Source organism: Scatophagus argus, chromosome 18 (assembly GCF_020382885.2).
Source record: "Scatophagus argus isolate fScaArg1 chromosome 18, fScaArg1.pri, whole genome shotgun sequence".
NCBI classification, from domain to species: domain Eukaryota; kingdom Metazoa; phylum Chordata; class Actinopteri; family Scatophagidae; genus Scatophagus; species Scatophagus argus.
Window position 1 is genome coordinate 15963244 of NC_058510.1, and position 22881 is coordinate 15986124.

A 22881-nucleotide genomic window follows, 5' to 3' on the forward strand; every position below is an offset into this window, starting at 1 on the left:
TGGTCAAGGTTACTCTAGATGAACCTCAGTCAACCTTGCATTACTTCACTTAATCAAACATACAAAAAAAAGGAGAATCTGAAAGAGTGAGGCCAGAGGGAGGCGGAGGGAGACCAAAATGTGGAAAGACAGGAGTGGAAAAAAAAAAAAAAAAAGAGAAAGCCCACATGATCAAATGAGAAAAGAAAAAAGAAGAAAAACAGGAGAATTGAGAGAACAGTGGAGAAAAAATGAAAGATAGAGATAAAGAGGAGTCGAGGTCAGGGTCTTTAGCGAGGGAAAATCTCTTGCTCTGATCCACCGACATCCATCATGTCACTGCCGGGCTGTTTACAGCAAGGAAGGGAAGCAAAGACAGACAGACAACTGTAAATTTCCAGCCCCTCATATTGTCCTATTAAAGCACCTTGTCCCATAACTCTGCTTGGACGACAGATGGGACATGTTTGACAACACGCTCTGCTCTCTACCTTCATGCCTCCTTGTTTGACTCACATTTTCCGTCCTCAGACCTTCACAGTGAGTGAGGGAGGGGGCAAAAAAATGATGCTGGTCTCCTCTGAGATCGTGTTTATTTCATTTGTTAAATGTCACGGCAGGCGCTGCAGTGTAGATAAGTTTGATCCCAGCATGACATTTTATAGCTCTCCCTTGACCCTGAACGGCGAAGAGCTCACTACTTTCATATACAGCTGCCAGTATATCAAGCTGACCTTATTTTAAAGCGCTTTTATTAAAACATATCAAAGCTTTTTATTAAAAAGATTTGATCTCTGCCAGTCAGCATCATCCATTTCATATGATGGATAAAATGCACTTTGGCCTGATTTAGTGTGAAACCAATCAATAATACATCAGTTGACTACACTAAGAATCTGACCCAAATTCATTGCCATACAGTACTTTGATTTGATTTTACACGATCAAGCAAAAAGTTGCTTTCCCATTATTATATTTTATAGGTTCCAGTAAAAGTTTTAAAGTCTCACGCTCTAAATACTGGCTTTCACACTTTCAGAAAAATAAAATTAAAAAGGAAATAATGAATACATTAATTTTTCTCATGCAAATAATCAGATTTAAAGACCCTGAATATCAGGGGGGAAAAAAGAGCTTCTAAAAGTGACTTCAATCCAAATGCATTTTTAATGGGCTCATTTTCGAAATACATACAGTGTATCAATGGAACTATTTAAGATGCAATGGCTCAACTATTTTTATCAGCAATAATGACTTGCGGGCATTCTTATTTACAGCTCGAGCTTTGTCAAATATAAAGTCAAAAGATAAATGTGCAAAAGTGAATCGCTCAAAAGGATAACATGTCTACATGCTTTCACAAGTGCATCGTGAGTCTGTCTCTCGGATACTGAATTTATCAGCTGATAATTGCATGCAAAGTTCAATACAAGTATAATCAGGTCACAGCAGGCAGGTAGATGAATCTCCATTAACTGCATAAGGTACACTACAAAGGTAAGCCTTTATCATCCTCCTCACAACTTTAGCACTCCTCATTCCTGGGCATGGACTGCAGTCCAGTGCTCTCTGATGGCACCCAGTGGGCTTCCCAAGTAACAGCAGGTATTTGGGCGGATACAAAGATGCTGGGAAGTGATCCAGGGAAGGAGAAAGTGGATTTGAGAGGCGAAGGATACGAGTACCAGGATACACAGTCTCAGTCCAAGCAATGGACACTGATCTGGAATAAGGGGCTGTCATTCATCTTACTGCTGAAGTAGTGTGTTTACCGGGACTGACAGAGACTGGCTCGACGGACTGGAACTTCAAGCTGGTTCACGTGCAAGGCTGATATGACCCTTTTGATTAATGTTTTGTGGTATTTTAAATTCTACACAGAGGCGAGAGTACTTCTATTTCGGTCTTAATGAGGGCTGGTATTCAGCAATAAACATGGATGTACATCCATAAAAGTGTCTGTGCAGTCACCTACTGCCATTTCTTTATGTATATAACATGGCTCCTATTACCTGGGCGCAGTATCGATCGTGTTTCAGGAGGGATTGGCTGTGGTGTTTTGTTTGAGTGGTGGCAGTCACCTGCTGTGTGTGCTAGACACTGCAGTCGGGGGCAGACGGGGGTTGAAGTGTCATTTTATGTTAGGCAATAAATTAATGGTCCATTACACGAAACCCAAGCCCAAAATGAATTTCATCTAAATGTAGATCTCTCCTGTTGCACTATAGTCCTCAGCCACCACTTCAATAGCACTCATTTGAAGCAGTGGCATGGATGAAAAACAATCCACATCAAAAATACACTGCAACGTACCGGGATTTGGAGTTTTTCTCTCTTTTTTTGACAAGCCAAGAAGGAAGGGGGACTTGGGATTGTGGTGTGGTGCAAGACACTTTGATCCACCATCTCTGGGCTTTATTCCGATACCTGATAATCCCGGGGAGACACTTTGCGGGGCATTTACCAGGAAGCATAAATTTGAAAGTCTGTAATTTGACAAAAAGAATGAGAAAGAAAATCTGTAAGTGGGAGGGAAGATGGAGGCTGATAGTTGGGGGTCTCTTGAACAGTCTGTGGCCTCTTGCCACAGCCACGGGGAGGCAGAGCAAAGACTGAAGAAAGAGAAACTGAAGTGATCCTTCACACTCCGCTGACTGCTTGAATCCGGCTGAATTCTTGCTCTGGTGTTATCTGGTTAGTGGTGTCCTTAGCCAGGGCTAACAGCAGGGTAGGACAAACACACAGACAGAAAAGGAGCAATAAAATTTCTATTTGAGAATATTGTTTCTACAGATTCAGTCTCAGCCATCCTGGTTTGGTTAAGGGTCCAGGATGGTTTGGGCCTCCTGTCATCTGAATTGGTGCATGTGAACCTCCCAGGGTGGAACGTTCTGGCTCTTCCACTGACACTTGTGGCCTGTAAGGTCAGGAAAACCACTCTAGGCCACAAGACGGCCTTTCTTTCGTGACAGTCTCAGGAGATTCTGGACTCTCTCCTACTCGGTCTTTACCCCAAAACGACTGTAAAATCTTCAGCCCCTCTTTCTCTCGTCTTTCCCTTGACTCGGTACTAATTAGGATGATGTATGGCTGTGGGCTCTTTAGAAGGGGAGGAATAGTCGGAGGCACTTTGATTACAATAAACAGAGCTGGGGATTTCAAACAAAACCACACACCAGTGAAAAGGCCTTTCCTCCTCTCCGTTCACTGTGCCAGCCGGGTTCTTGGGTTTACACAGGTGTGACTGTGTGTCCATGTGTATATGCACACGTGTGGATGTCAGCAGGGTACTTGCATGCTCATGTGCACACATGGCTTCCAATAAATATTGGTGAAGAACAATACAGTAACAAATGTCAGGACACTGGACATGTACTCAATAAATCAGACTAAATATCTTTCACAGCTTGACGGGAGCAGCAGGGCCAATGGAAGAAAATCATCATCAGTGGTCCTGTTTGTACTGTTATTGTCTGTGTGATGACTTCTCATTAACAGGTTAACTAATGAGGAGGGACTGCGCGCCTATTGCTTCCTCTCTCTGAATCTGAATATTTAATGTGTTCTCTCTTCCACCGACTCTCACTCCACTTCTGTTTATATGACGCAACTCATTCTCTCCACAAACATCTGTAGTTTGTCTGCTGCCATCATTTGTTATAGCCTGCCCATCCATCTTCAGCTTTCCTCTGAATGAGTGGACTTTATATCCGGTTACTGCCGAGGAAAATGATCGGTCTGTCTTACAGGACTGGATTTTCGATTTCGTGGTGTCTGGCTAGACGTTTGGGCACAGAGTGGGAGGGAGGGTAGGCAGTGGGTGTGGAGTAGGGACGGTGTAGTGTTATTGTAGCACAGATTGAGCCTAGAAACTGAAACTGAGAAGGGGACAGTTCAGGGCAAGAGGTGAAAGAGGACAAACATTGCCAAGTCTGTGTGTTACAGACATGTGAGAAAGAGGAATTTGGCACTTGTAATTTGAAAGTTTTGAGTTCAATCCACATGATATCATAATGTTGTGTGCATAATAAGACAAACTGCCTACCTCTCTGGATTTGAGTATAAGCAAATCATGTTTGCTTGGTTTTCAAAATCAAACAGTAAGGCAGGACATGCAAGACAGGAAAGACACAATGTGTGTGTAAACCGGTGACAAATTAAAGGAAAAATCTAAATAAATCAGTAGAGAAACAGAAAAAATGTCTATGCAGGACACAAGCACTCACGGAATAGTTTGATGAGTATGAACATGATTTAAATCATATGCTCTAGCCTTCACAGTCACCAGAACTCAACCCAGCTGAACATCAACAGACAAATTCAGGTGGATGTAGACAAGCCACCATAGTGGTGCCCTCTTTTGGACACCCGTGTTTATCACTTTATTTTAAGCAAATGTCGAAGAGATTCCGCAGAACCAACTACAAGTCAAAAATAAAGCAATTACACAATTAAAATAAAGGAAATAACCTAAAAAATCTTTTTAACAAAATTCCAGTTTTTACAGGCATGTAGTTTTCTTTTCTGTTTCGTCATTACAACATCTGAGACTCTGGGAAAAATGGAAAGTTTGAACTATTGAGTGATCCAACAAATCACTTTTACTTCCCTAAACTTCGCTATTTAATCCTTACGTTTTATTTATGAGCTTACTGACGCAGGCCAGAGGAGCTAAAGATGATCTCATTACGTATGGCTAATGGTGAGCTGCATATCTTTTGCTAGCGTGGCAACTTGCTACATTTTTTTTTGCCAAAATGCTTCAGAAATGGTGGATTTCCTCCGATTACAAAGCAAGGAATCAAGTTTGATTTTTAAATCATAATCTCAGTTTGATTAGCTACACCTCACAGAACTATCACACCAGACTGCGGAAATCATACTTCTTCTTCATTCATTTGTAAGCCATCGGTATGTGCCACCAAATAAATAGAAACCTTCGTCTCAGGGGGAAAAAAATAAATAAATAAATAAAGTAAAATAAAAAAAGGAATTTACCTCATTGGCCAGAGCTGCAGCGTTGCCTAGGACGGGGATGGGTTTGCTCCCTTCGTAATGCTGCAGCAGTTCGTGGATCTGAAAGGACAGATTGTGTTCATGAGTAAGCTAGAGAGAGGAAACAGGTCAGTGTTGGGCTACAGAGGCCACAGCTTGGCCTCCCTGAGCAAACACACACACACACACACACACACACGTGAAAGCAAGGCGTGCACACAAAAAGCCGTGTGCACTGCTACAAACACACATGTATGAAAACATGTACAGCATCCATCCACTTAAACTGAGATCAAAACGACAAACAATCACGCATTTAAACGGAAAAAGCATGCATACACACACTCACACACAGTTCATTCGCACAAGACTCCTTCCTCGACTGAGCGCAACAGACTGCTTCGAAGTATTTCAGCTCACTTATCCACTGTACAAACAGTCCAGTTTTCCACCAAGCATTTGATATGCCCAAGTGGCCTGGTGAGGACTCCAAATCATTTCAACAGTCTGGTGAAATTGGCTAAACATTTCCTTATCAGTATCAGCACTACAACTGCACAATGTTGAGGGACAAAGCTGTATCTCTGGAGAGTTACTAAAATGGAAAGTAGGCCCGGCTCGTGTGTTAACGTTTACTCATTTACACACATAAAAACACTTCATCACTCAAAAACTGACATGTGGGGCAGAGAAGGGATAATTCACACACAACACACGGCCACACGCTTACACCCACACACAAGCAGTCAAAAACACAGTCCAGCAATTGTGCTCCAGCCTACACGCACACAGACACACACAGACACAAAAACACTACAGCCATCTGTGATTTAAGAGCAGCTGTGTAGGAATGCGGTGACAGGCTACAGGCTGCTGTCAGGTCCCATCAGGGAACAGATAGGGACAACTATCTTCCGAACAGCCACTCCTGAGTCTCTCCTCAACCCAGAATGGCGAAGGGGAGCGAGGCCACGGGTCTGACTGATAGCTAAGCCCTGGTCCTGCAGCCTCCAGCTGGATGTCCCACAAAGCATTCCAAGTTGATGGTGGAACAGAAGGCCCTCTGGCTTTGGAGAGAGTGACAAAGGAGCCCCAGGGCCAACTTGGTGTCTGTAGGGCCAAATCCACACATGTGGGTACTTATGCAGACACATAGGGAACTGTGTCAATTTGTAAGAGAACACTCAGTAGGGCAGAAAGTGACGAGAAAGCAGTTTGTTTGCTGTCACACTGTAAGCAGCTACAGATGCTGAGTGCAATTAAAACATCTGTTTTAAGCTGTCAGACATAATATTTCCTCCTCAATACACAAACTAGACAGCAAGCAGAAGTGTGGATACTGTGAATACACAGTCAGAGGATGGGCTCTGTCCCCCTAATGACATTCCCTTTGGAAATGTTTTTCAGTATTTTGGCCGTAGACTACAAATTTTGGTGATGTTCTGATAAGTAAAGAGACATGCAGCATGTGTAGATGAGTTCATTTGAGTCTTTTTAAGTTGTCATCTGTCTTTGATCATCAGCAGGGAAAGAAAGAAAGTCCACAATATAACACTTTAACAACTTTCTGGTAAGAACAAAAAAACAAAAAGAAAGGCAACAGAACTGTGTGTTAAATATCTTTGCATATGTCTGCCCGTCTCTTGCCCATCAAAACTCCAGCTTAACTGTCGGCCTTAAACAGGTACAGCCATTTCAGCTTGACTTATCCACATAGTCTCCCACGATAAATCATGACCTGTTAGGACTATGTCTTAGCCAACAGAGCAGCCATGTTTCAAGGTCAGCTTAGAGGTTCAAATCCCTGCGTAAAGCCGACATTACTCGGCTATAAAATATGGTGCATTAGGCATGTCGTAGAGGTAATCTGTCGAAGGCCCAAGGGAGGCAGATGGTTCCTCAGCTTAGCTGTAGAGCACAAAATTCTGCAACGCGGGGATCCCAGAACAAGACAGGGGGAAAAAAAAGCAATGCAGCAGGTTTGCAAAGACATGAGGTGACATTGGATCTTGGATGAGAGAAGCAATAAGGCTAGAGATGGAGATAAAAATTAGCACAAGCTTGGAGTGGTCATAACATAAGCCTGAGTGGACTCTACTGTTTAAGCGGCAGTGGGTTAAACTGCTGTCAGTGCGTTCCATGTTTTATGGCATCGAATTTAAGGCTGCCACTCTTGGCCGATTCTTGGAAATTTTCATCCTCATCTGTTTATTTTCACAGAGCCACGTCATATTTGAACAGTTACTCTCTACTGTTCATGAAGTCCCAACAACTCCACCCAGCGCTCTGACTCTTCTGTCTGTTCTTCGACGGTAGAAGGCCGTAAAAGGACAGGCAGGCAGCTCCGGTTACTTCATCTGTCCTGATCATCTTTGTAAGAAAACAGATGAAATAAATGAGAGAGGTTGCCAGTGTCTTCAGCGCTCCAACATACCACAGTCCTAGTGACATCTGCTTAGGTACTTGTTGCTCCACCACCCTGACTTACTTAGTTACTGTGGAATTTCTCCTTTGCTCGGTGAGCAAATGCAAGATTGAAATGCTTTTATTTACAGTTCCGGACACTTTCCAAGTGCCTGTCCATGACGCAGTAATGTATTTTAAAGTCATTACCCCTTTTCTGCATAGCACATTCTCTGTCCCACTGGTGAGGCAGCAGTGCTCCTGGCAAACAGGAGAAGTGGCCTGGTGGAATAAAAAAAAAAAAAAGAAGAAGAAGAAAGAAAAAACACTGTGTGCTGCAGCCAAGGAGGGTTTAGCTCAAACCAGAGTGCGACTGCTGGACACACAACCAAATCAAAGACCAGGTTTCTGAAGCTTCGAAGATGAGAAATGTAGTGCTACTTCTAAGTAACATAAAGCACAAGAATCAGTGTCAAATGCTCAAAACTCAGAGAGGAAAACTCCCTGAAGTAGATGTTGAGAAAAGATGAATGAATGTGCACCTTCACTGAAAACTTAAAAAAAAAGGAGAGAGAGAGAGAGCATGCTACAAAGGAGCAGTGTGTGTGTCCCGTCTCCACAGAGGCCTCAGACCAAGCTGTGTTTGCTTCCAGAAATACTCCGCCGGCTTAAAATACACACTGCAACACACATGCAGGGAGAAACATGAAGAAAAATACACAAAAATTCAAACAAGTATGGGACTGGAACAAAAACAATAACATTCATCTGCAAGTTTATAAGATAAGAGCTCCGACCACTGCTCAGGATTCAATTCAATTAAATACAGTTCAATTAAGTTAATTAATATAACACCAAAAAAGTTATCTCATGACACTTTGCACCTGGAGCGGGTCTAGACCCTACTCTTTAATTTAGTTTTTCATAGAGAGAGACCCCCACGAGTAAGCATTTGGTAACAGCAGTGAGGAAAATCTGCCTTTTAGGAGGCGGGAGTCTCGGAGCACGATGACAAGATTAATCAGACACCTTAGAGAACTTTGAAGAAAGCTTTAGTAATAAAACTCAGCAATTCAAACTGTATTTATGTTCCCTTTGTGATGAGAGTCCAAACAACATTAAGAAGAACAATGTATGTTTCGAGCTTGACTGTCAACTTGGAGGCATAATCAAGGAAAAAAAGCATGCCTTTCATACACTAATCCAGACACACTAGAGCAAGCAACGTCTGGCACAAAAAGAGAGAGTGAGAGAACGTGCAGGAGAGCAAAAACTTGATAGATGGAGAAGTGTGCTGATGGAAAGAGAAAGAGAGGTCTGGAGATCACAGGACTGGATAGTGTTTCTGTTTCCGAGTTCTGCAAGGAGGCTCAAGGCCTCTGGTTAATGTTCACATCCCAAAAAACTGGTTCGCGTTGATGATCTTTCGCTGACTGCTCTTTCTCTATCTACCCAGTGGAGCAGATCCAGTATCAGGCCTCCATTAACCCACATGGGCCTGATCTCTTGGTCTGATCCAGAGCACCTTGTCAAAGCTCCAGCCTGGTAGACTAGACCAAGTCAGGAAAATGGGAAGAGGGGATTACAGATGGACATACTGGAATGGCTGTGAAATTATATGTTTACTCAAGAAGCAGAGGGAGAAAAGATGAGATGTGCTTTTCTTCTCCCCGTTACAGTAGGTCGATTTACAAAGTGTTGGCTTTACCCCGACATGATCGCATCAGGTCCTGGACATTGCACTGTGGTTCATGATCAATCCGGCAGATGACAGTACCATTTTCCATCAGTCTGTAGAGGGTGCAACTGGTCGATTTACACAGGACAGCAAATTTAACAGTCTTTCACCATGAATTTGCTATCTCAAATAACTTGGCTCAGACATATTCTTTGGTGGTTGGTCAAATAAAATGTAGAATTTAATTTACAGATATGAAGTCCACACCAGCAATACTATTTGGGAACATCTGTCAATGCTTTCAGACTTTCTTTAGTCAATATCTATTTCTACAGCACAAGACTCTATGATCCTGGTGGTATGCCTCACTTTGGCAAAACTTTTACTTTTTAAAACATTTACATATTACTTTTACATGATCTTTAATTGTCCAAGCCAATTGTCCTGGACCAGACAACAGCGCTTTGAGTATATTGAATGGAAATCTGCCAATGTCTGGTTATGTATAACCTCACATTAAGATTTCACAAACAGACAAACCCAGCACCTTTCCTTGACCAAGACCCCATACAGAGCAGTCTGGTGCCTGAGCTTAGCTGTCGTTTGCTGTGGAAAAGGCCTGGAGAATGTGACAGCTAATTATGAGCTTGCAGTAGATGCAGTGGACAAGAGAGACCAGGGCAGCGAGCCAACAGTCATGACAGCCACATCATTTAGATAGGGGATACATTTCCTCCTGGAGCTCTTGGAAAAGTGAGCAGAGTGAGAGGCCCCTCACACAACTCTATAGACAGTGCAGGACACAGTCACATGTGTACAAGATACATGGAATGACCATCTTGGAATGCAGCTAATGTCCACTGCAGGTTTTTTGTCTGTGTTGCAGCCTTCAGCTTTGCACAGTTACAAAACATGAATAGCCAAAAACAAAGGGAAGAGGCATATATAAATCTAGTAACTTATTCATACGAGTGCATTAAAGGAGGACAAATGTACTGACTTACTGATTCAGATTGATTTGAGTATTTTTGAGGCAGTTAGTTCAACAGATACATTTATCAAGACTATCTTTAAAAGCTCCAGGTGAGCCCATGATGTCTTAAAGCAGTTCTCGGGCCACGAGAGATCCATAAATACACTATATGGCACCATGAACCTCATTTTCCATATTTTGTATATTGCTCTTTTGCTCCATGTCCTATTAAGATTGGCTTCATATTGTGTAGACCTTCTGGTTTCACTTTGAGTCCTTTTATTTCCTGAGGAATACGAAATCGGGGTCAACCAAAGTGACCTGGAATAATGGTTGTGAGATCACTCCAGAGATTTCTCTTGATTACCAATACAGACATGTGACTGATAGAATGGGGACCAGTGGATTTGTAGGCCTCTCCTCACTTTAACTGTCTCCCCTCAGTGCTCTAGACATTCAGGATCAACTCAGTGAGTTTTGAGGTTATTCAGTAACAGCCATGCTACAGCCTGTCTTCTGTAACTTTCCCTCCTCCTTTCCCCTGTCCCTATCACAACCTTGCCTTTGGCTTCGCCCATCGTCTATTCATCTAGCTCTCCTGGCTCAATTCAGAGGCGCTTGTTTGTGGACACTGAGCGTGATCTTTCGACTTCGTGCTGCAGTCGACCATTAAACTCCTATGAAAATATTTGGAAGGTAGCCTAAGCGCAAGGTATAACATTGCAAGGCAGGGGATTTATTTTGGATTCAAGAGAGGTTTTCAAACCGTAAATAACTGCTCAGCTTGTGTCAGAAAGAATATTTTTCAGCAACAAATGGCAGGTTGAAGCACTGTAACTAAAGTCTGTACAAAGTTCTTTAATTTACAGTCACTAACCATATCTCCAGACTTTTTCAATAAGAATATGAGAATTTACACTGAGTTGACAAGCTCAGTTGCTCAAAAGGCGGGACAAATAAGAAGGTTATCTCTTTTTAGGGAAGGAAGCTCCCTTGTCCAAAGCAGCCTTCGGGTATTTGCTTAACTCCCCCTGAGGGTTCCTGTTACCCCAAAATAATAAATACAGACCTCAGAGGCCACCAGTGCCCAGGACGTGCTGACCACAGACAGTAAGAGTCAATCTCTGAGGTAGTATAGGTTTACAGGCTGAGTTCTGAAACAGAGGCGATTAGCCAGGTTTTATTGCTGCATTCAGGGTGTGGGGCTTAAATGACTCACAGAGAACTACTGCAAGGGTGAGAGGTTTAAGACAATTTCCTTTTTCTGATCTTCACTCGGTAATGTGGGCGATCGGCAAGATGTGTAATGGATAAGTGGCAAAGGGCAAGTCTACGGTTGCTGTCAAGAACTGCAGTTGAGGGTGAATCAAAACTTGGAGGGCTAACCAGAACTCAGTTCAGTTATTCACGGGATACCAAGTCTGGTACTCCAGTCCCGTATGTCTGAAAATGAGCTCATCAAAAATTGCTGAAACTTTCCACAAGGGTACAAGCGTCAGCTGCAGCACCTTTACATGTCATTAAAGTCCTGTAGTACTGAAGAACAAACTGGCAAGATCACTTCAATATTGCTGTGTAACAACGATGCAAGTGCCAAGCCTATTAGCAACTAACAGGAGCAGAATTTAAGGGAAAACTGACTGACCACAAAATGAGGGATCTTGGGGCCTGGCTAAAGGCCTGCTGACAGAAACTTGGTCTTAAAGGAGAGCTCCACCTGAGGCAGGTGGAAATTGAATATTGTATTATATTTCCTGTGGCTTTTTGTTGAGCTGAAACTTGGCAGTGGAACAGTGAGTGAGGGGGAATTTATAGAAAGCACACTTGAGTAACCCTTTAATTGAAAAGAGGGGAACTGTCGACGTCGTTTTAGCCATGCTAGCTATATACGCCAGTCCTCACATTTCATGTCAGCTTTGATACTGCACTGCTCAAAAGTCTGCAAAATGAGACAAACTTGTGAGCCTTGGCCCCTGATATTAGCAAATATTTCTTTCACCTTTGTGACATAATGGGATTAGGAGGAACATGAGAGGCTGTCTCAACCATCTGATGGGGGCAGGCGAGGAGAGACTGAAAGAACCTAACTGTGGATTAAGTCTACATGTAGGTCTGAATTCTCAGCTCTTCTTTCTGTCTCTCTCTCCATCTTTGACTCCTCTTCCTCTGGCCCTTCTCTCTCCCTCCAGACAGACTGACCAGTAACTGATGCTCCATAATTACCCAGGTGAAGCTTGAGTGTTTCCATATGAGCGACCTGGGTTGTCGAGTCTGTCAGATTAACATGATGTGTGTGTTTTCTCTCTGCTGCTTAGCCATTCCCAAGTATCCCCTTCAGAGCCTTGTGGAATAAAAGGCAGAATCTGATTCGGTGTTGGGGCTTTAGAGGAAGGGGACAATTAAGGTGTTATTAATGGTGTGCCACTGACGTTAGCCATGTTCACCTGAATGTTGCATCTCAGAGCTAGTCTCCACTGTAAGGCGAGATGGTTCTTCTGTACTTCTGAGTGTTTCAAAGTCGGCCTGTCTGTCCGTTTGGCTCACTAGCCGACAGGCTGGCTCATGTCTCAGTACCAAGTAGAAAGCAGAGGAAACACATAGTTCTGCTTGTCTGGAGCAGGGCAGTTTCCACTTATGCCTCCACGTTAACGATAAGAGACGCTAAATGCAGCTCAATTTCTCTACAGTGAATGAATAAAAGAATAAGAAAATAGGTACAATAGACTTGGTTTGGTTAAGAATTAATTCTATGATGTTATACTGACATAATTGATCAGTTTTGTGGCTGTATTGGTTGAATTTATTCTGCTGCACTAATTGGGTCCCTTTAATTTAGACTTTAAATAATACTTTGAATTGCACTGGCATTTCGCTCCAAACAGCCACTTATTATCTTGCTGGCACATGAACAAACTGGTAGGTTGATTTTACCATTCAAACATGCACACACGCACGCACACGCACACACACACACACACTATTTAATCCCTCGCATTATGGTTCTCTTAGCAGGACATGCCTGAAATAACTTTACAGGGAGGCATCCAACTAGCATCCAATTAGGAAACCTGAACAACCACAACTGGCTCTTCTCAGTGGAAGTAGCAGGTGCAAATTATTGCATTATTTCTAAAGGTGAGTCCAAAAACACCAAGCAAAGAAAAGTAAATCTGGTTGATTAGAGTCACCATTTAATTGTACACAAAGCCAAAAGATCAACTGATAAATCGAAAATTTCCCATTAACGTTCACCACAACAGATCAGTATAATAAAATGTCTGATATATAGTTTGTTGACAATTGTATGGACAAATTCTTCAAGCAATTTGCACAAAGCTTTCTGCACTCCAGGTAAAGAGTCTTTGATAACTTGGGACACTGTCTCTCTTCTGAGTTTGTGTTGAAAGTTTAGTTAGGTATAACCAGGAACAGTTAGAGGGCTAGGTGAATTCTAGGAGCTCCACCCTGATGCCTGGCTAAATATCATGGAAATTTAATGCCATGTTCATTAGCATCAGTCTCTCTGCCCCACACTGTGCGGTGTTTTCTTTGGGGCCAGCAAACGAGAGCCCGAACCTGCCCATCATTATCCATGTTCAAGATGCCTTATTCCTCGGCCATTCATAACAACCCGGAGATCAAATGAAACCGTTCTGGTTTCCTCAAGTCCCGACAACAGGGGTTTTGCTTCAGAATCTGAGGTATGCCATAATTCAGGCACTTTTACACGCTTACATTGCTGTTACAACCCTGGATCCTGAACAAACATGCTTACACAGAACAGATTTTGTTCAAGGGAGGGGATGAAAATTATGTCAATTTTTCTCTCTCAATCGTCTCTGTGACATAATGATGCTTGTTGGAGAGAAAGAGAGACCACCAAAGGAGAAAATATATCATCCCAGTAGATAAAAACAATATTGGACATTCTTTCAAAATAGAGTCTATATTCAAAGGACATAGTCAAACATTATAGCTGTAACATTTAGAGAGCTTTTGTTCTTTTAACAGTAAGATGACAAATCAAATATTTTCAGTTGCATTACTGAACTAAAGAACTGAAGCAGTTGTTAGATATATTCCCTGAATGAGTAGTTACCAAAAATCAAGCTGATTTACAGTACAAATTCCCTTTTCTATTTCCAACAGCAGGAGATGAAGAAGAAGACTGGCTGTGGACTGCAGAGAATCCCAACTAAAGATGGGGTAAGGAAAGACAGACAGAATGTGTTACATTCATTACCTCTGTCTGTCAGCTAGCTTATAAAGATATCAAGTGTGCTCATCTTCTCCCCAAACTCTGCAGCCACCAGTTTAACAAGCAGTAACCGGACCACAGGTCCATTCACGCTGGCAGAGAGGAAGATAGAAGATCTGGGTGGGTAGACTGTTGGAATGACAATAAACCTAGCGATGCATGAATGAGACTGGAAAGAAGACTGAATAAAGCAGTGTTGAGAAAAGGTGCAAATGTGTGTTTTTATATGAATTGCAGAGGTCGGATGGAGGGTGGGGGCCACAGGAGAGAGGGGGTCAATTTCTGCCCTGCCCCACAAGAGGAAGGATGTGACTCGAAACGTGGGTAACAGAACTTTAGATTTAGATTTCAGGGAAATGATAAACTAGATGTTAAATAGATTTCACCCATTTCTCACGGGGCTGTGATAACTTCTATTATTTCATATGTTTATATATTTTGTATTAGCTAAATATGATTTTCCACAGTGAGGAAACAACATTACTAGTTTGAACTGAAGTGCCTCAGTTGTGATGGATATGACTTTGCTCTTTGACAACTTTAGTCGTCTGGCAATAGCAACAGTGGTGCGAATAAAAAACAAAACACCGTTAATCAAAACTTCAACAGATAACTCTACAAGAAGGAGGTGTTTTTTGTTTCCATTACCTTGACCAACGAGTGGAGGCTTCTCTCTCCGAACATGTCCTGGAGGAAGGTGTTGTCCTCTGGGCGGCTGACATGGGGCTGCAGCTGGGAGGGCAGAGCTGCCAGCAGCTCGTACAGACCTGCATATGGGAAAGAGGAAACAGTGGGTCGTTATGGTAGTGGGAGGTATGAGCACATGCAATCACAGTGACACAATGTGTGAGACGGACGTGAATATATCTGTACTTTAAGTAGTAGTTGTTTAATATACAAACAGCAATGTTGCGCGCGCGCACACGCGCGCACGCCCACACGCACGCCCACACACGCACACACGCGCACACACACACACACACACACACACACACACACACACACACACAATCGTGTTTCCATCATTTCAGATGACATTACATTGACTTACATTCATTTCCTGGAGACTTACCCTAACCATAACCACTCCTTGCCTAACTCTAACTTTTACCCTAAAATTTTATGATTTACATTATGGGGACTTTTTTGTCCCAAAAAAGGAAGGCAAGTTCCCACAATGTGACTGTATGAACAGATTTATGTCCCTACAACATGAGTAATACACTCACACACACGCACATTCCATTTTCCATTTTCACATTCTCACTTTTCCGTGTCTTTGCATCTTTCTAAATACAGAGAAATAAACACAGATGTGAAAATATTACAAAAACAAAACAAAACAAAAAAAAACACACTGAAACACTCTTCTGCTTGTTACTGGAAGGAAAAGGAAACATACAGGCAATAAAGCATTTCCCCCCAGCCCACATTTCCTGCGATTGTCCCAGCCTTTCCTGTTGTTTGAGGAACACCGCTGTCTGGAAACAACTCAAAAAACTACATGCCAAGTAGTTTGGAGTTCCATCTTTTGCTCAGCTGAGAAGTTCAATATTAACCTTCGTTTTTACAACCAAATAGACTGGCACACATGCCTTGGGAGGATTTCCATGCACATATCTTTTTTCTTGGCTGCAACAAATCAGTTTCGGGAGTAAAGTGCACGTCTGTTTGCTAAACAGAAGTTAAGTACTCAGGATAAATTCTATGAGTTAATATTTTTCATACTGAAAGGTTGAGATGGAACTGCACTGTTCTGAAATAACTTTTGGCACTCAGAAGCACTGAATTTGAGTAGAAATGAACAGGCTTGACTGTATGCCAACTGATGTCATGAGCTAACAAGGACAGTGAACTTTTGCATTTATCCAGGCCTTTGTGGCCTGTAGATAATCACCATAGCGTGAGCAAAGTTTGTTGGTGACAGTGACAGAAACAGGGTGCATGGATCAGCATGACTGAATTCGTTCAGAACCACACATGCTAAAATCTGTAAGGTCTTTTGGGGTTTACTAACCCGGCTTATAAAAGGAATGAATATTTCAAATTCAATTTACAGGGAACCAGACTGGGGAGCTGGTTTCAAGATTAAGCAGAGGGGAGGTGAAGCATTCAGAGGGAGAAAGCACAAAACCAATGAGCGAGCGGGGTTCCTTCCAAACACAACACAGTCCTGGAGCACATCTGATGGAGAGTAGTAGCAGATACTTGTTTGTTGCTCTGTTCTGGTCTTCAGCGTGGCTGTGGTCCACTAAACCAGGGGATATATTAAAAGGTCAGGCCCAGACAGTGCAGTGAACTTGGGTCATATGCATCAAAAACCTCTTTACAAATGCTCCAGAAAAGGCCCCCCAGATTCAAACTCCTCCCGACACTACCGCACGGTGCTTGAAACCCTTTGAAGTAGCATGCGATCTTTAAACACATTCACAGCGGAGCCATCGACACGTCAAAACAAACTCGAGCGGCTTGGCTACGTCTCTGAGAGTGTCTTTCATCAAACGGCGGAGCGAGAGTGAGGAAGGAGAAAGAAAAAAAAAAAGCACCACAGACACAACTGGAGTAATTCATAGCTGAAAATGATTGATTGAAAACACTGGTTGACATCTTTGGCTGGATGAATGACTGACTGACTGAACTGGCCAGCTCTCTGACTGGGTTAGAGCAAGTGTGTGCTGGCAGCTCAGACCATTTGGCGGGAGAGCCATGGCTGACTGACTTGCTGCTGCTGCTGCTGTTGTTGCAGGGCAGTCAGACAGATGGAGTGTCATCTGCCACTCTCAAACCTCTGCTATCCATTTCGACGTGTTTTGAGGTTTGTGTCTCAGAGGTCTTTGAGCAGACGCACAGGATATATCAAGATGGTATCCTGCGCTGCTCTTCACCTCACGTCCTGGATTCTGTGTAGTGTTAGCGCCTCATACCTCACTGCCACTAAAGTTATGTGGTCAAGAAAGAAGTATACCAAAGCGGAGAAAAAGCAACTGAACAAGAGAGAGGTTTTACACATAACACATGTGCGCCAGTCATTGCAGCAACCCCCGTGGTTTTACTTAAGCTTGGTGCGTGATATTGTCCCTGGTAAGTGATCATCCAATGCCTGGTTCTGTGGTCCTCATCACCTTAAACTTTCTAGTTTTTTAGCTGACACAAACCTGTCTGAGGGCAGCTGGCCTGCTCAGTCTTTTACAACTTGAAACTCCCAAAAGAACATCTCACATAATAAATTAAAAAAAAGATTTAAAGAGACATGGGATGAGGTGAGGGGTGTAGGAAGGGTGCTGAGAGTGCGGGGTGGGAGGGGGAGATATGGTAATGTCATTACAATTGGCAGTGCTAAGATACTGGTAGGAGGACATGAAGAGAACGAGAGAGAAGCAGTGAGAGAGTCCCAAAGCAATGTCCTCCTCAGGTGCAAAGTCTCCCCTACTGTCCACACTCTCAATGAATCAATTCTTTATTCCTTCTGACAATTCCACCCTTCTCAGGTTGTGTGGCACTTGTATGCCAATGACACATTATAGTAAACATATCACCTCTATTACCTGATGAGAAATAATAACAAAACAAAGGGGGGAGTGGGCGGATTCTAAAACACAGGCTGCCACTGTGCTCTCCTTCTGGGGTCACTATGTCAAGCTGAACTCTGTGAACCAGAGAAATCCAGTTCCAAAACAACAACAGAAAGAAATGTAGAGGAGCCAAAAGCTAAACAAGGACTCTGCAAAGCCGAAATTAAATATAAGAATGCATGGGTGGACAAGCGCAGAGGAGAAATAGAGGCAGGACAAGAGAGAGAGGAAATGAGCCAAAAAAGCAACCACAGCGGTGGTAAAATCACTGTGTGGACACCATAAAAAGTGGAGAAAGAAATAAATCTAGAGCCAGATGTATGGACATATGTATAGATATGTAACTGTGTCCAGCATAGACAGTGAGAGACAAAACGAGAGAAGGGAAAAGAAGAAGAAAGCAAACAAGATTGTGCCAGACGTTCACCACTAAAGGGTGGACTGACTTGTTTCTAGCAGGGCTGGTCTGGCTTCATTTGATTTGTTTTGGCCAGACTATTCTGGACCCTCTCGTGCGGCGGCTGTGTGTAGCGGACCTGGCAGTGTCTTGTAGTAGACCACTAGGTTCTGTTGTGGCTAGTGCTGGACCAGCCCAGAGATCCTGATGAACAGCATGATGTTGCGCAGAATGGCCGAAACGGTCTTCGGAGAAAGCGGAGAGGCCAGGGCCTCTGAAGCTTCCCATACGGAGGAAGTGACCACTTTAACTGCCAAACAACACTTCCCCTCTCACACCCACACCTCCATAGCGGTTAAAGAAAATGAGAGTGTTTTTCACAGATCTCTTTTAAGCGAAACACACACACAAAAAATCCCAGACAAAGAAATGCATTAAACATGATACGCATCACATTACTAGTCACATAGGTCAAAAGACCTCAGGGGGTTTCTGTAGCAGTGCAAGACGAGGAAATTACAGGGACTAATCTGACAACACAGAGTTTGCATGGTTGTAAAATAGGAAACTTGCACTTACATTCTAACTTCAGCACAGTTTACTTACACGCCACACAAGGCCACATGGGCTGCTGTTAGACAAATTCATCAGACTGGACAGCAATGGTCCTAAAAAAAATGGCAGTATCATATTATAACTGAACTACATACAAAAAGATAAACTGTCTGTCTGATGAGAGCAAACTTTTTTGAATGCAGGAAATGAATGTTGGGTTTCTACTCCGTTTCCTACCCCATGTGCTTTTTCCCAGGTGCTGAATGAGTTATTGACCTTCCTCACATGCTAGAGGCCCATCTGTACAGGAAAATGGTGGCAGATGGGGGTGGCAGAAAAAAAAACAGTTGCAGACTCCATAGTCTAATCCATTCAAGACTTGATTTACCTCTTCATTCTCCATCTGAGAAAGGAGGAAAGACTGCCTCAGGCACAGCAAAGAAAGACAGACAGCAAAGAGGAAAATGAACCAGGAATCAGTGAAGAAACCCATCTGAGATATACACTGATATTTATAAAATAGCTGATAAAAGCAGGAATGCAGACAGGAGAGGAATAATGATATTAAGGGCAACATAGATGAAAAGGGACACCCAGAAAAGACTGGAGAGTGATGGCTTTCTGCAACAGCAAGAAAAAACAATTGATGCTATGACGGTTCGTGCACTACTGTAAACACGTTTTTGTCCGAAGGGAGAAACTCTAGACAGACAGTGGGTGGGAAGACGGATTTAACCTGAGTCAGGTGCCAAACAAAAGGAGAAGTGTTTAGGGACCCTAGTACACAGCCAACACAGGACAGGACAGAATATGTCATCAGCCCCCTGCCCCAGGCATCCTCAAAGAATGGAAGAGAAAAGAACACCAGTGCCTGACCCCTTTTAAACTTTTCTTTCTATGAAAGAACATGCAACAGCAAGGGCAGCATTGGTTGGTTGGATTATATGACCATTTGACTGGTGTAGCATCACCTACCAGACATAAAATTATATAGTATTACAAGATGTATTAGCTGAGCAGACGCTGCAGTCTCTAAACATAACATGCAACGAGTCCAGAAGCGTTCTACATGGGATATAACAGTGCGGAGAGAGGTAATATATAAGCTTTGCTCATGAACATAACAGCATGAGTTTGTGCTCCATTCAAGCCCACAAGCCTCACATTACCAGTTCCAAAGACCAAACCACTTCTCCACATTAAAAAAGGTCACGGGACTGAGCCCTCCAATATCATCTTCAATGATATTTCAGTGTCACGGTCTCTGAATAACTTCATCATTTGGAAGAAAAAAAAGACACAGCGGCTTTTGTAAGATGTTAGTTAGAGCTCCATGGCATGGAAAAATGACTTCAGCAAGTACAGTGGGCCGGTCCAGGTGCAATCAACCGTCACTCCGATCATATATCGACTGTTTCACTGCCACAGGCTGAACTCTGGATGCATGTCATTTCAGGGCCTACAACAAATCTGTGGCTCTTGCAGAAATCATTCATGGGGAGCAAAAAGGTTGCAGAACTTTACCAATGTTGCATCTGAGAGCCAGGACAGGCCAAGCTTTTCAAAAAGGATTTACTTTATTTCACCTTATTTTCAACATGCCATTGAATATCAAGCGCCTCACATGTCCTGTGCTCCACGCTTCGTCACACCTTTACACTTCAAAGGGCTGTCAGCACACTGAAAACAGAGCTCAGGACAAAAGTACAAGTCTAATCAACATAATTGGATGCATATAGTCTGTAGGATCCGTCAGCAACCTGAAAAGCCAATCGTGTTTTCAGCTACAACAGCTTTAACAATCACACTGCAGACAAGTGAGGCTTGAGTGGAAGCACCTGCAACTGAACTAAAACAAATTAACATTCAGGGACCTTGGTATCTTGTCCAGGACTGAGTAGTTAAATTTCCATCCAACCCCACTTCCCAAAAACTCAAATGATATACGAAGCAAAGAAAGACAGACAGACAGAGACAGGGAGAGTGAGAGAAAGAGAGAGAAATTAAACAAGGAGAAAAGATGAAAGATTAGGAATATTTAGGCATGCAAAAAGATAATGAAAGAGTCAGTACCACAGAAAACAGACGTATGACATGTGGATGATGGAGAATAGTGGAGTGCCAGTCTAGTGTTTGTTGGACGTGGAAAGGTTGAGACTGGCTGTGGCCAACCAGGACTCCTCTTTCTCCCAGACGAAGATGAAAAGCCGTTGTTTGGCCCAGTTCGAGCTGGCTGAACTTGGATTTGTTCGTACACAGTAGACAAAACACAGAAGCCACAACAACCTAGCCAGATTCAAATGACTTGCCACCTCTGCTTACTGTGGCAATGGAACAACAGTAGACTTTCTGGCACATGTCTGCATGTTCTGTCCACAACTGTGGCCAGCTACTTATTTCTATCGAGTCTTCCAGGGATATCAGAGAAACTAATGCCAATCCAACCTCAAAGGTTTCATTTTGATAATACATTTATAGCAGCACTTTTGAGCCTTAAATTTATGCTCACATCTTTTGTCTCAGTTGCAGGCTATTACTCAACATCCCACTGCCTGGTTGTCAAACAGAGCACATGGTCTGCAAAGCTGTTTTCAGGTTCTTTCTAATGCAAGTGAGCATGTCTTGCCCGCCAATGACCGATTTAGTACCCTGTGTGCTTTGGAAGGAAACAGTGGAGGATGTCATCCTGCTTTGACAAAAAGTAAAAGAATTCTTCGTATTCAAACAAATAAAAGTCATCATTCCTCACTCTCATTCGCACTCACTTGATTTCTTTCTTTTACATCTGCTTCCTTCGACTGCGTTTTTATTTTTTTACTAAAATGATGTGGAAATTTTTGTTCTGATGTAACTGGAAACAGGGAGCTTTTCCAGTGGCAACAAATCCTTGTGTTTCAGTACTGTATCACTGCGGCACAGAGCTGGCTACTGGCCAAGGACCACGACAAATGGCTGGAAACTCCCAGAGGAACGCCACCACCCCCTTGCTGACAGGGAAAGTCCTCCCTTAACTCTGCCCAACGTCTCCCAAGAGTTAAAACTGGCCAAGTCCAGATGCTCTGGATTCTTGACATCAGGACTGAAAAATTTACTGTTAACCTTGACAGAAAAAAAAACAAAAAACAATATGGCCATATTCTTATCATACTGTTCATAATATTAGGAGATTTGTGTTTCTGTGTATGCAGTTGTTCTACACAGCACTATGTGAACGCAAAAGCAATAGTGCACTGCATTATTAGTGTTTAACTAATAATATCTGCTTCTCATTACTTACTAATTACTTAGTATCATCATAGAGCCATCACCTTCTCCAACAGGGGGGTGATCAAGACTGGAGAGAATAACAAGGCTGGAACTGCTCATCTGTCGCTCCAGCACAAACATGCACACATGCAGCCAGTAAGTTATTAGCGTATCTGGTAAAAGCGTTGTCCCAGTGAAAGATTTCCATGTGTAGTCTTTCATGCGAGTGTCGCCCACCTCCTCTGCAGCTGTGCATGGTTGAACCACCCTTATCTTTAAATGCCGTGCGGGGGCAGTAAACCTTGATAGAACACGCAGGTACGACTTGGAAAAACACAGTTAACTTTAATAAGGTTAATAAAAGGACATCGGGCTCTTAAGAAGTACCTGTTCATGAGGGCGTTTGCAAGGATTTGTGCTGGACTCAGGTGTATGGTTAAAGGGGCATCATGCAGTGATGGTAATGCCACATGGGGGGCTTGTCAGCAAGCAGTCGACTAAGCAGCAGTATTGGGCAGGGCTGTCTGTTAAAACCAACTGATTTCAAACTATGATCAGATAATTGTTTTTTTTTTTCAGATCATAATTAGAAATTGTTGACTGTCTGGATTTTTGAGCCCGGCATCAGTATAGATGTGACAGTTTAAAAAAAATCAGAGATCTGTTAGACTTGTTTTTCAATGAACTGTGACCAAAATATGCACTGAAACAGACATTTAACAGTTGAAAAATAAATTTGAAAGTGCTCTCTGAGGGACTAAGTATGCAAACATGTCACTCTTTGTGAATTAGTTCAAACCTATTTCATTTAACTTTGTATAGGTT

At 42.8% G+C, this 22881-nt stretch overlaps 1 protein-coding gene across 2 annotated transcripts in view; it reads right to left on the reverse strand.

Annotated features, from left to right (window-relative positions):
* Nucleotides 1-22881, reverse strand: part of mpp7a (MAGUK p55 scaffold protein 7a) — a 124267-nt gene that overhangs the window by 66316 nt on the left and 35070 nt on the right. For both annotated transcript variants that reach the window (XM_046371961.1, XM_046371962.1), the window contains exons 3-4: nt 14935-15053; nt 4978-5055 (exon numbers count right to left, since the gene is read on the reverse strand). In XM_046371961.1, the coding sequence (XP_046227917.1) occupies nt 4978-5055; nt 14935-15053 (197 nt within the window). The remainder of the gene's footprint in view (nt 1-4977; nt 5056-14934; nt 15054-22881) is intronic.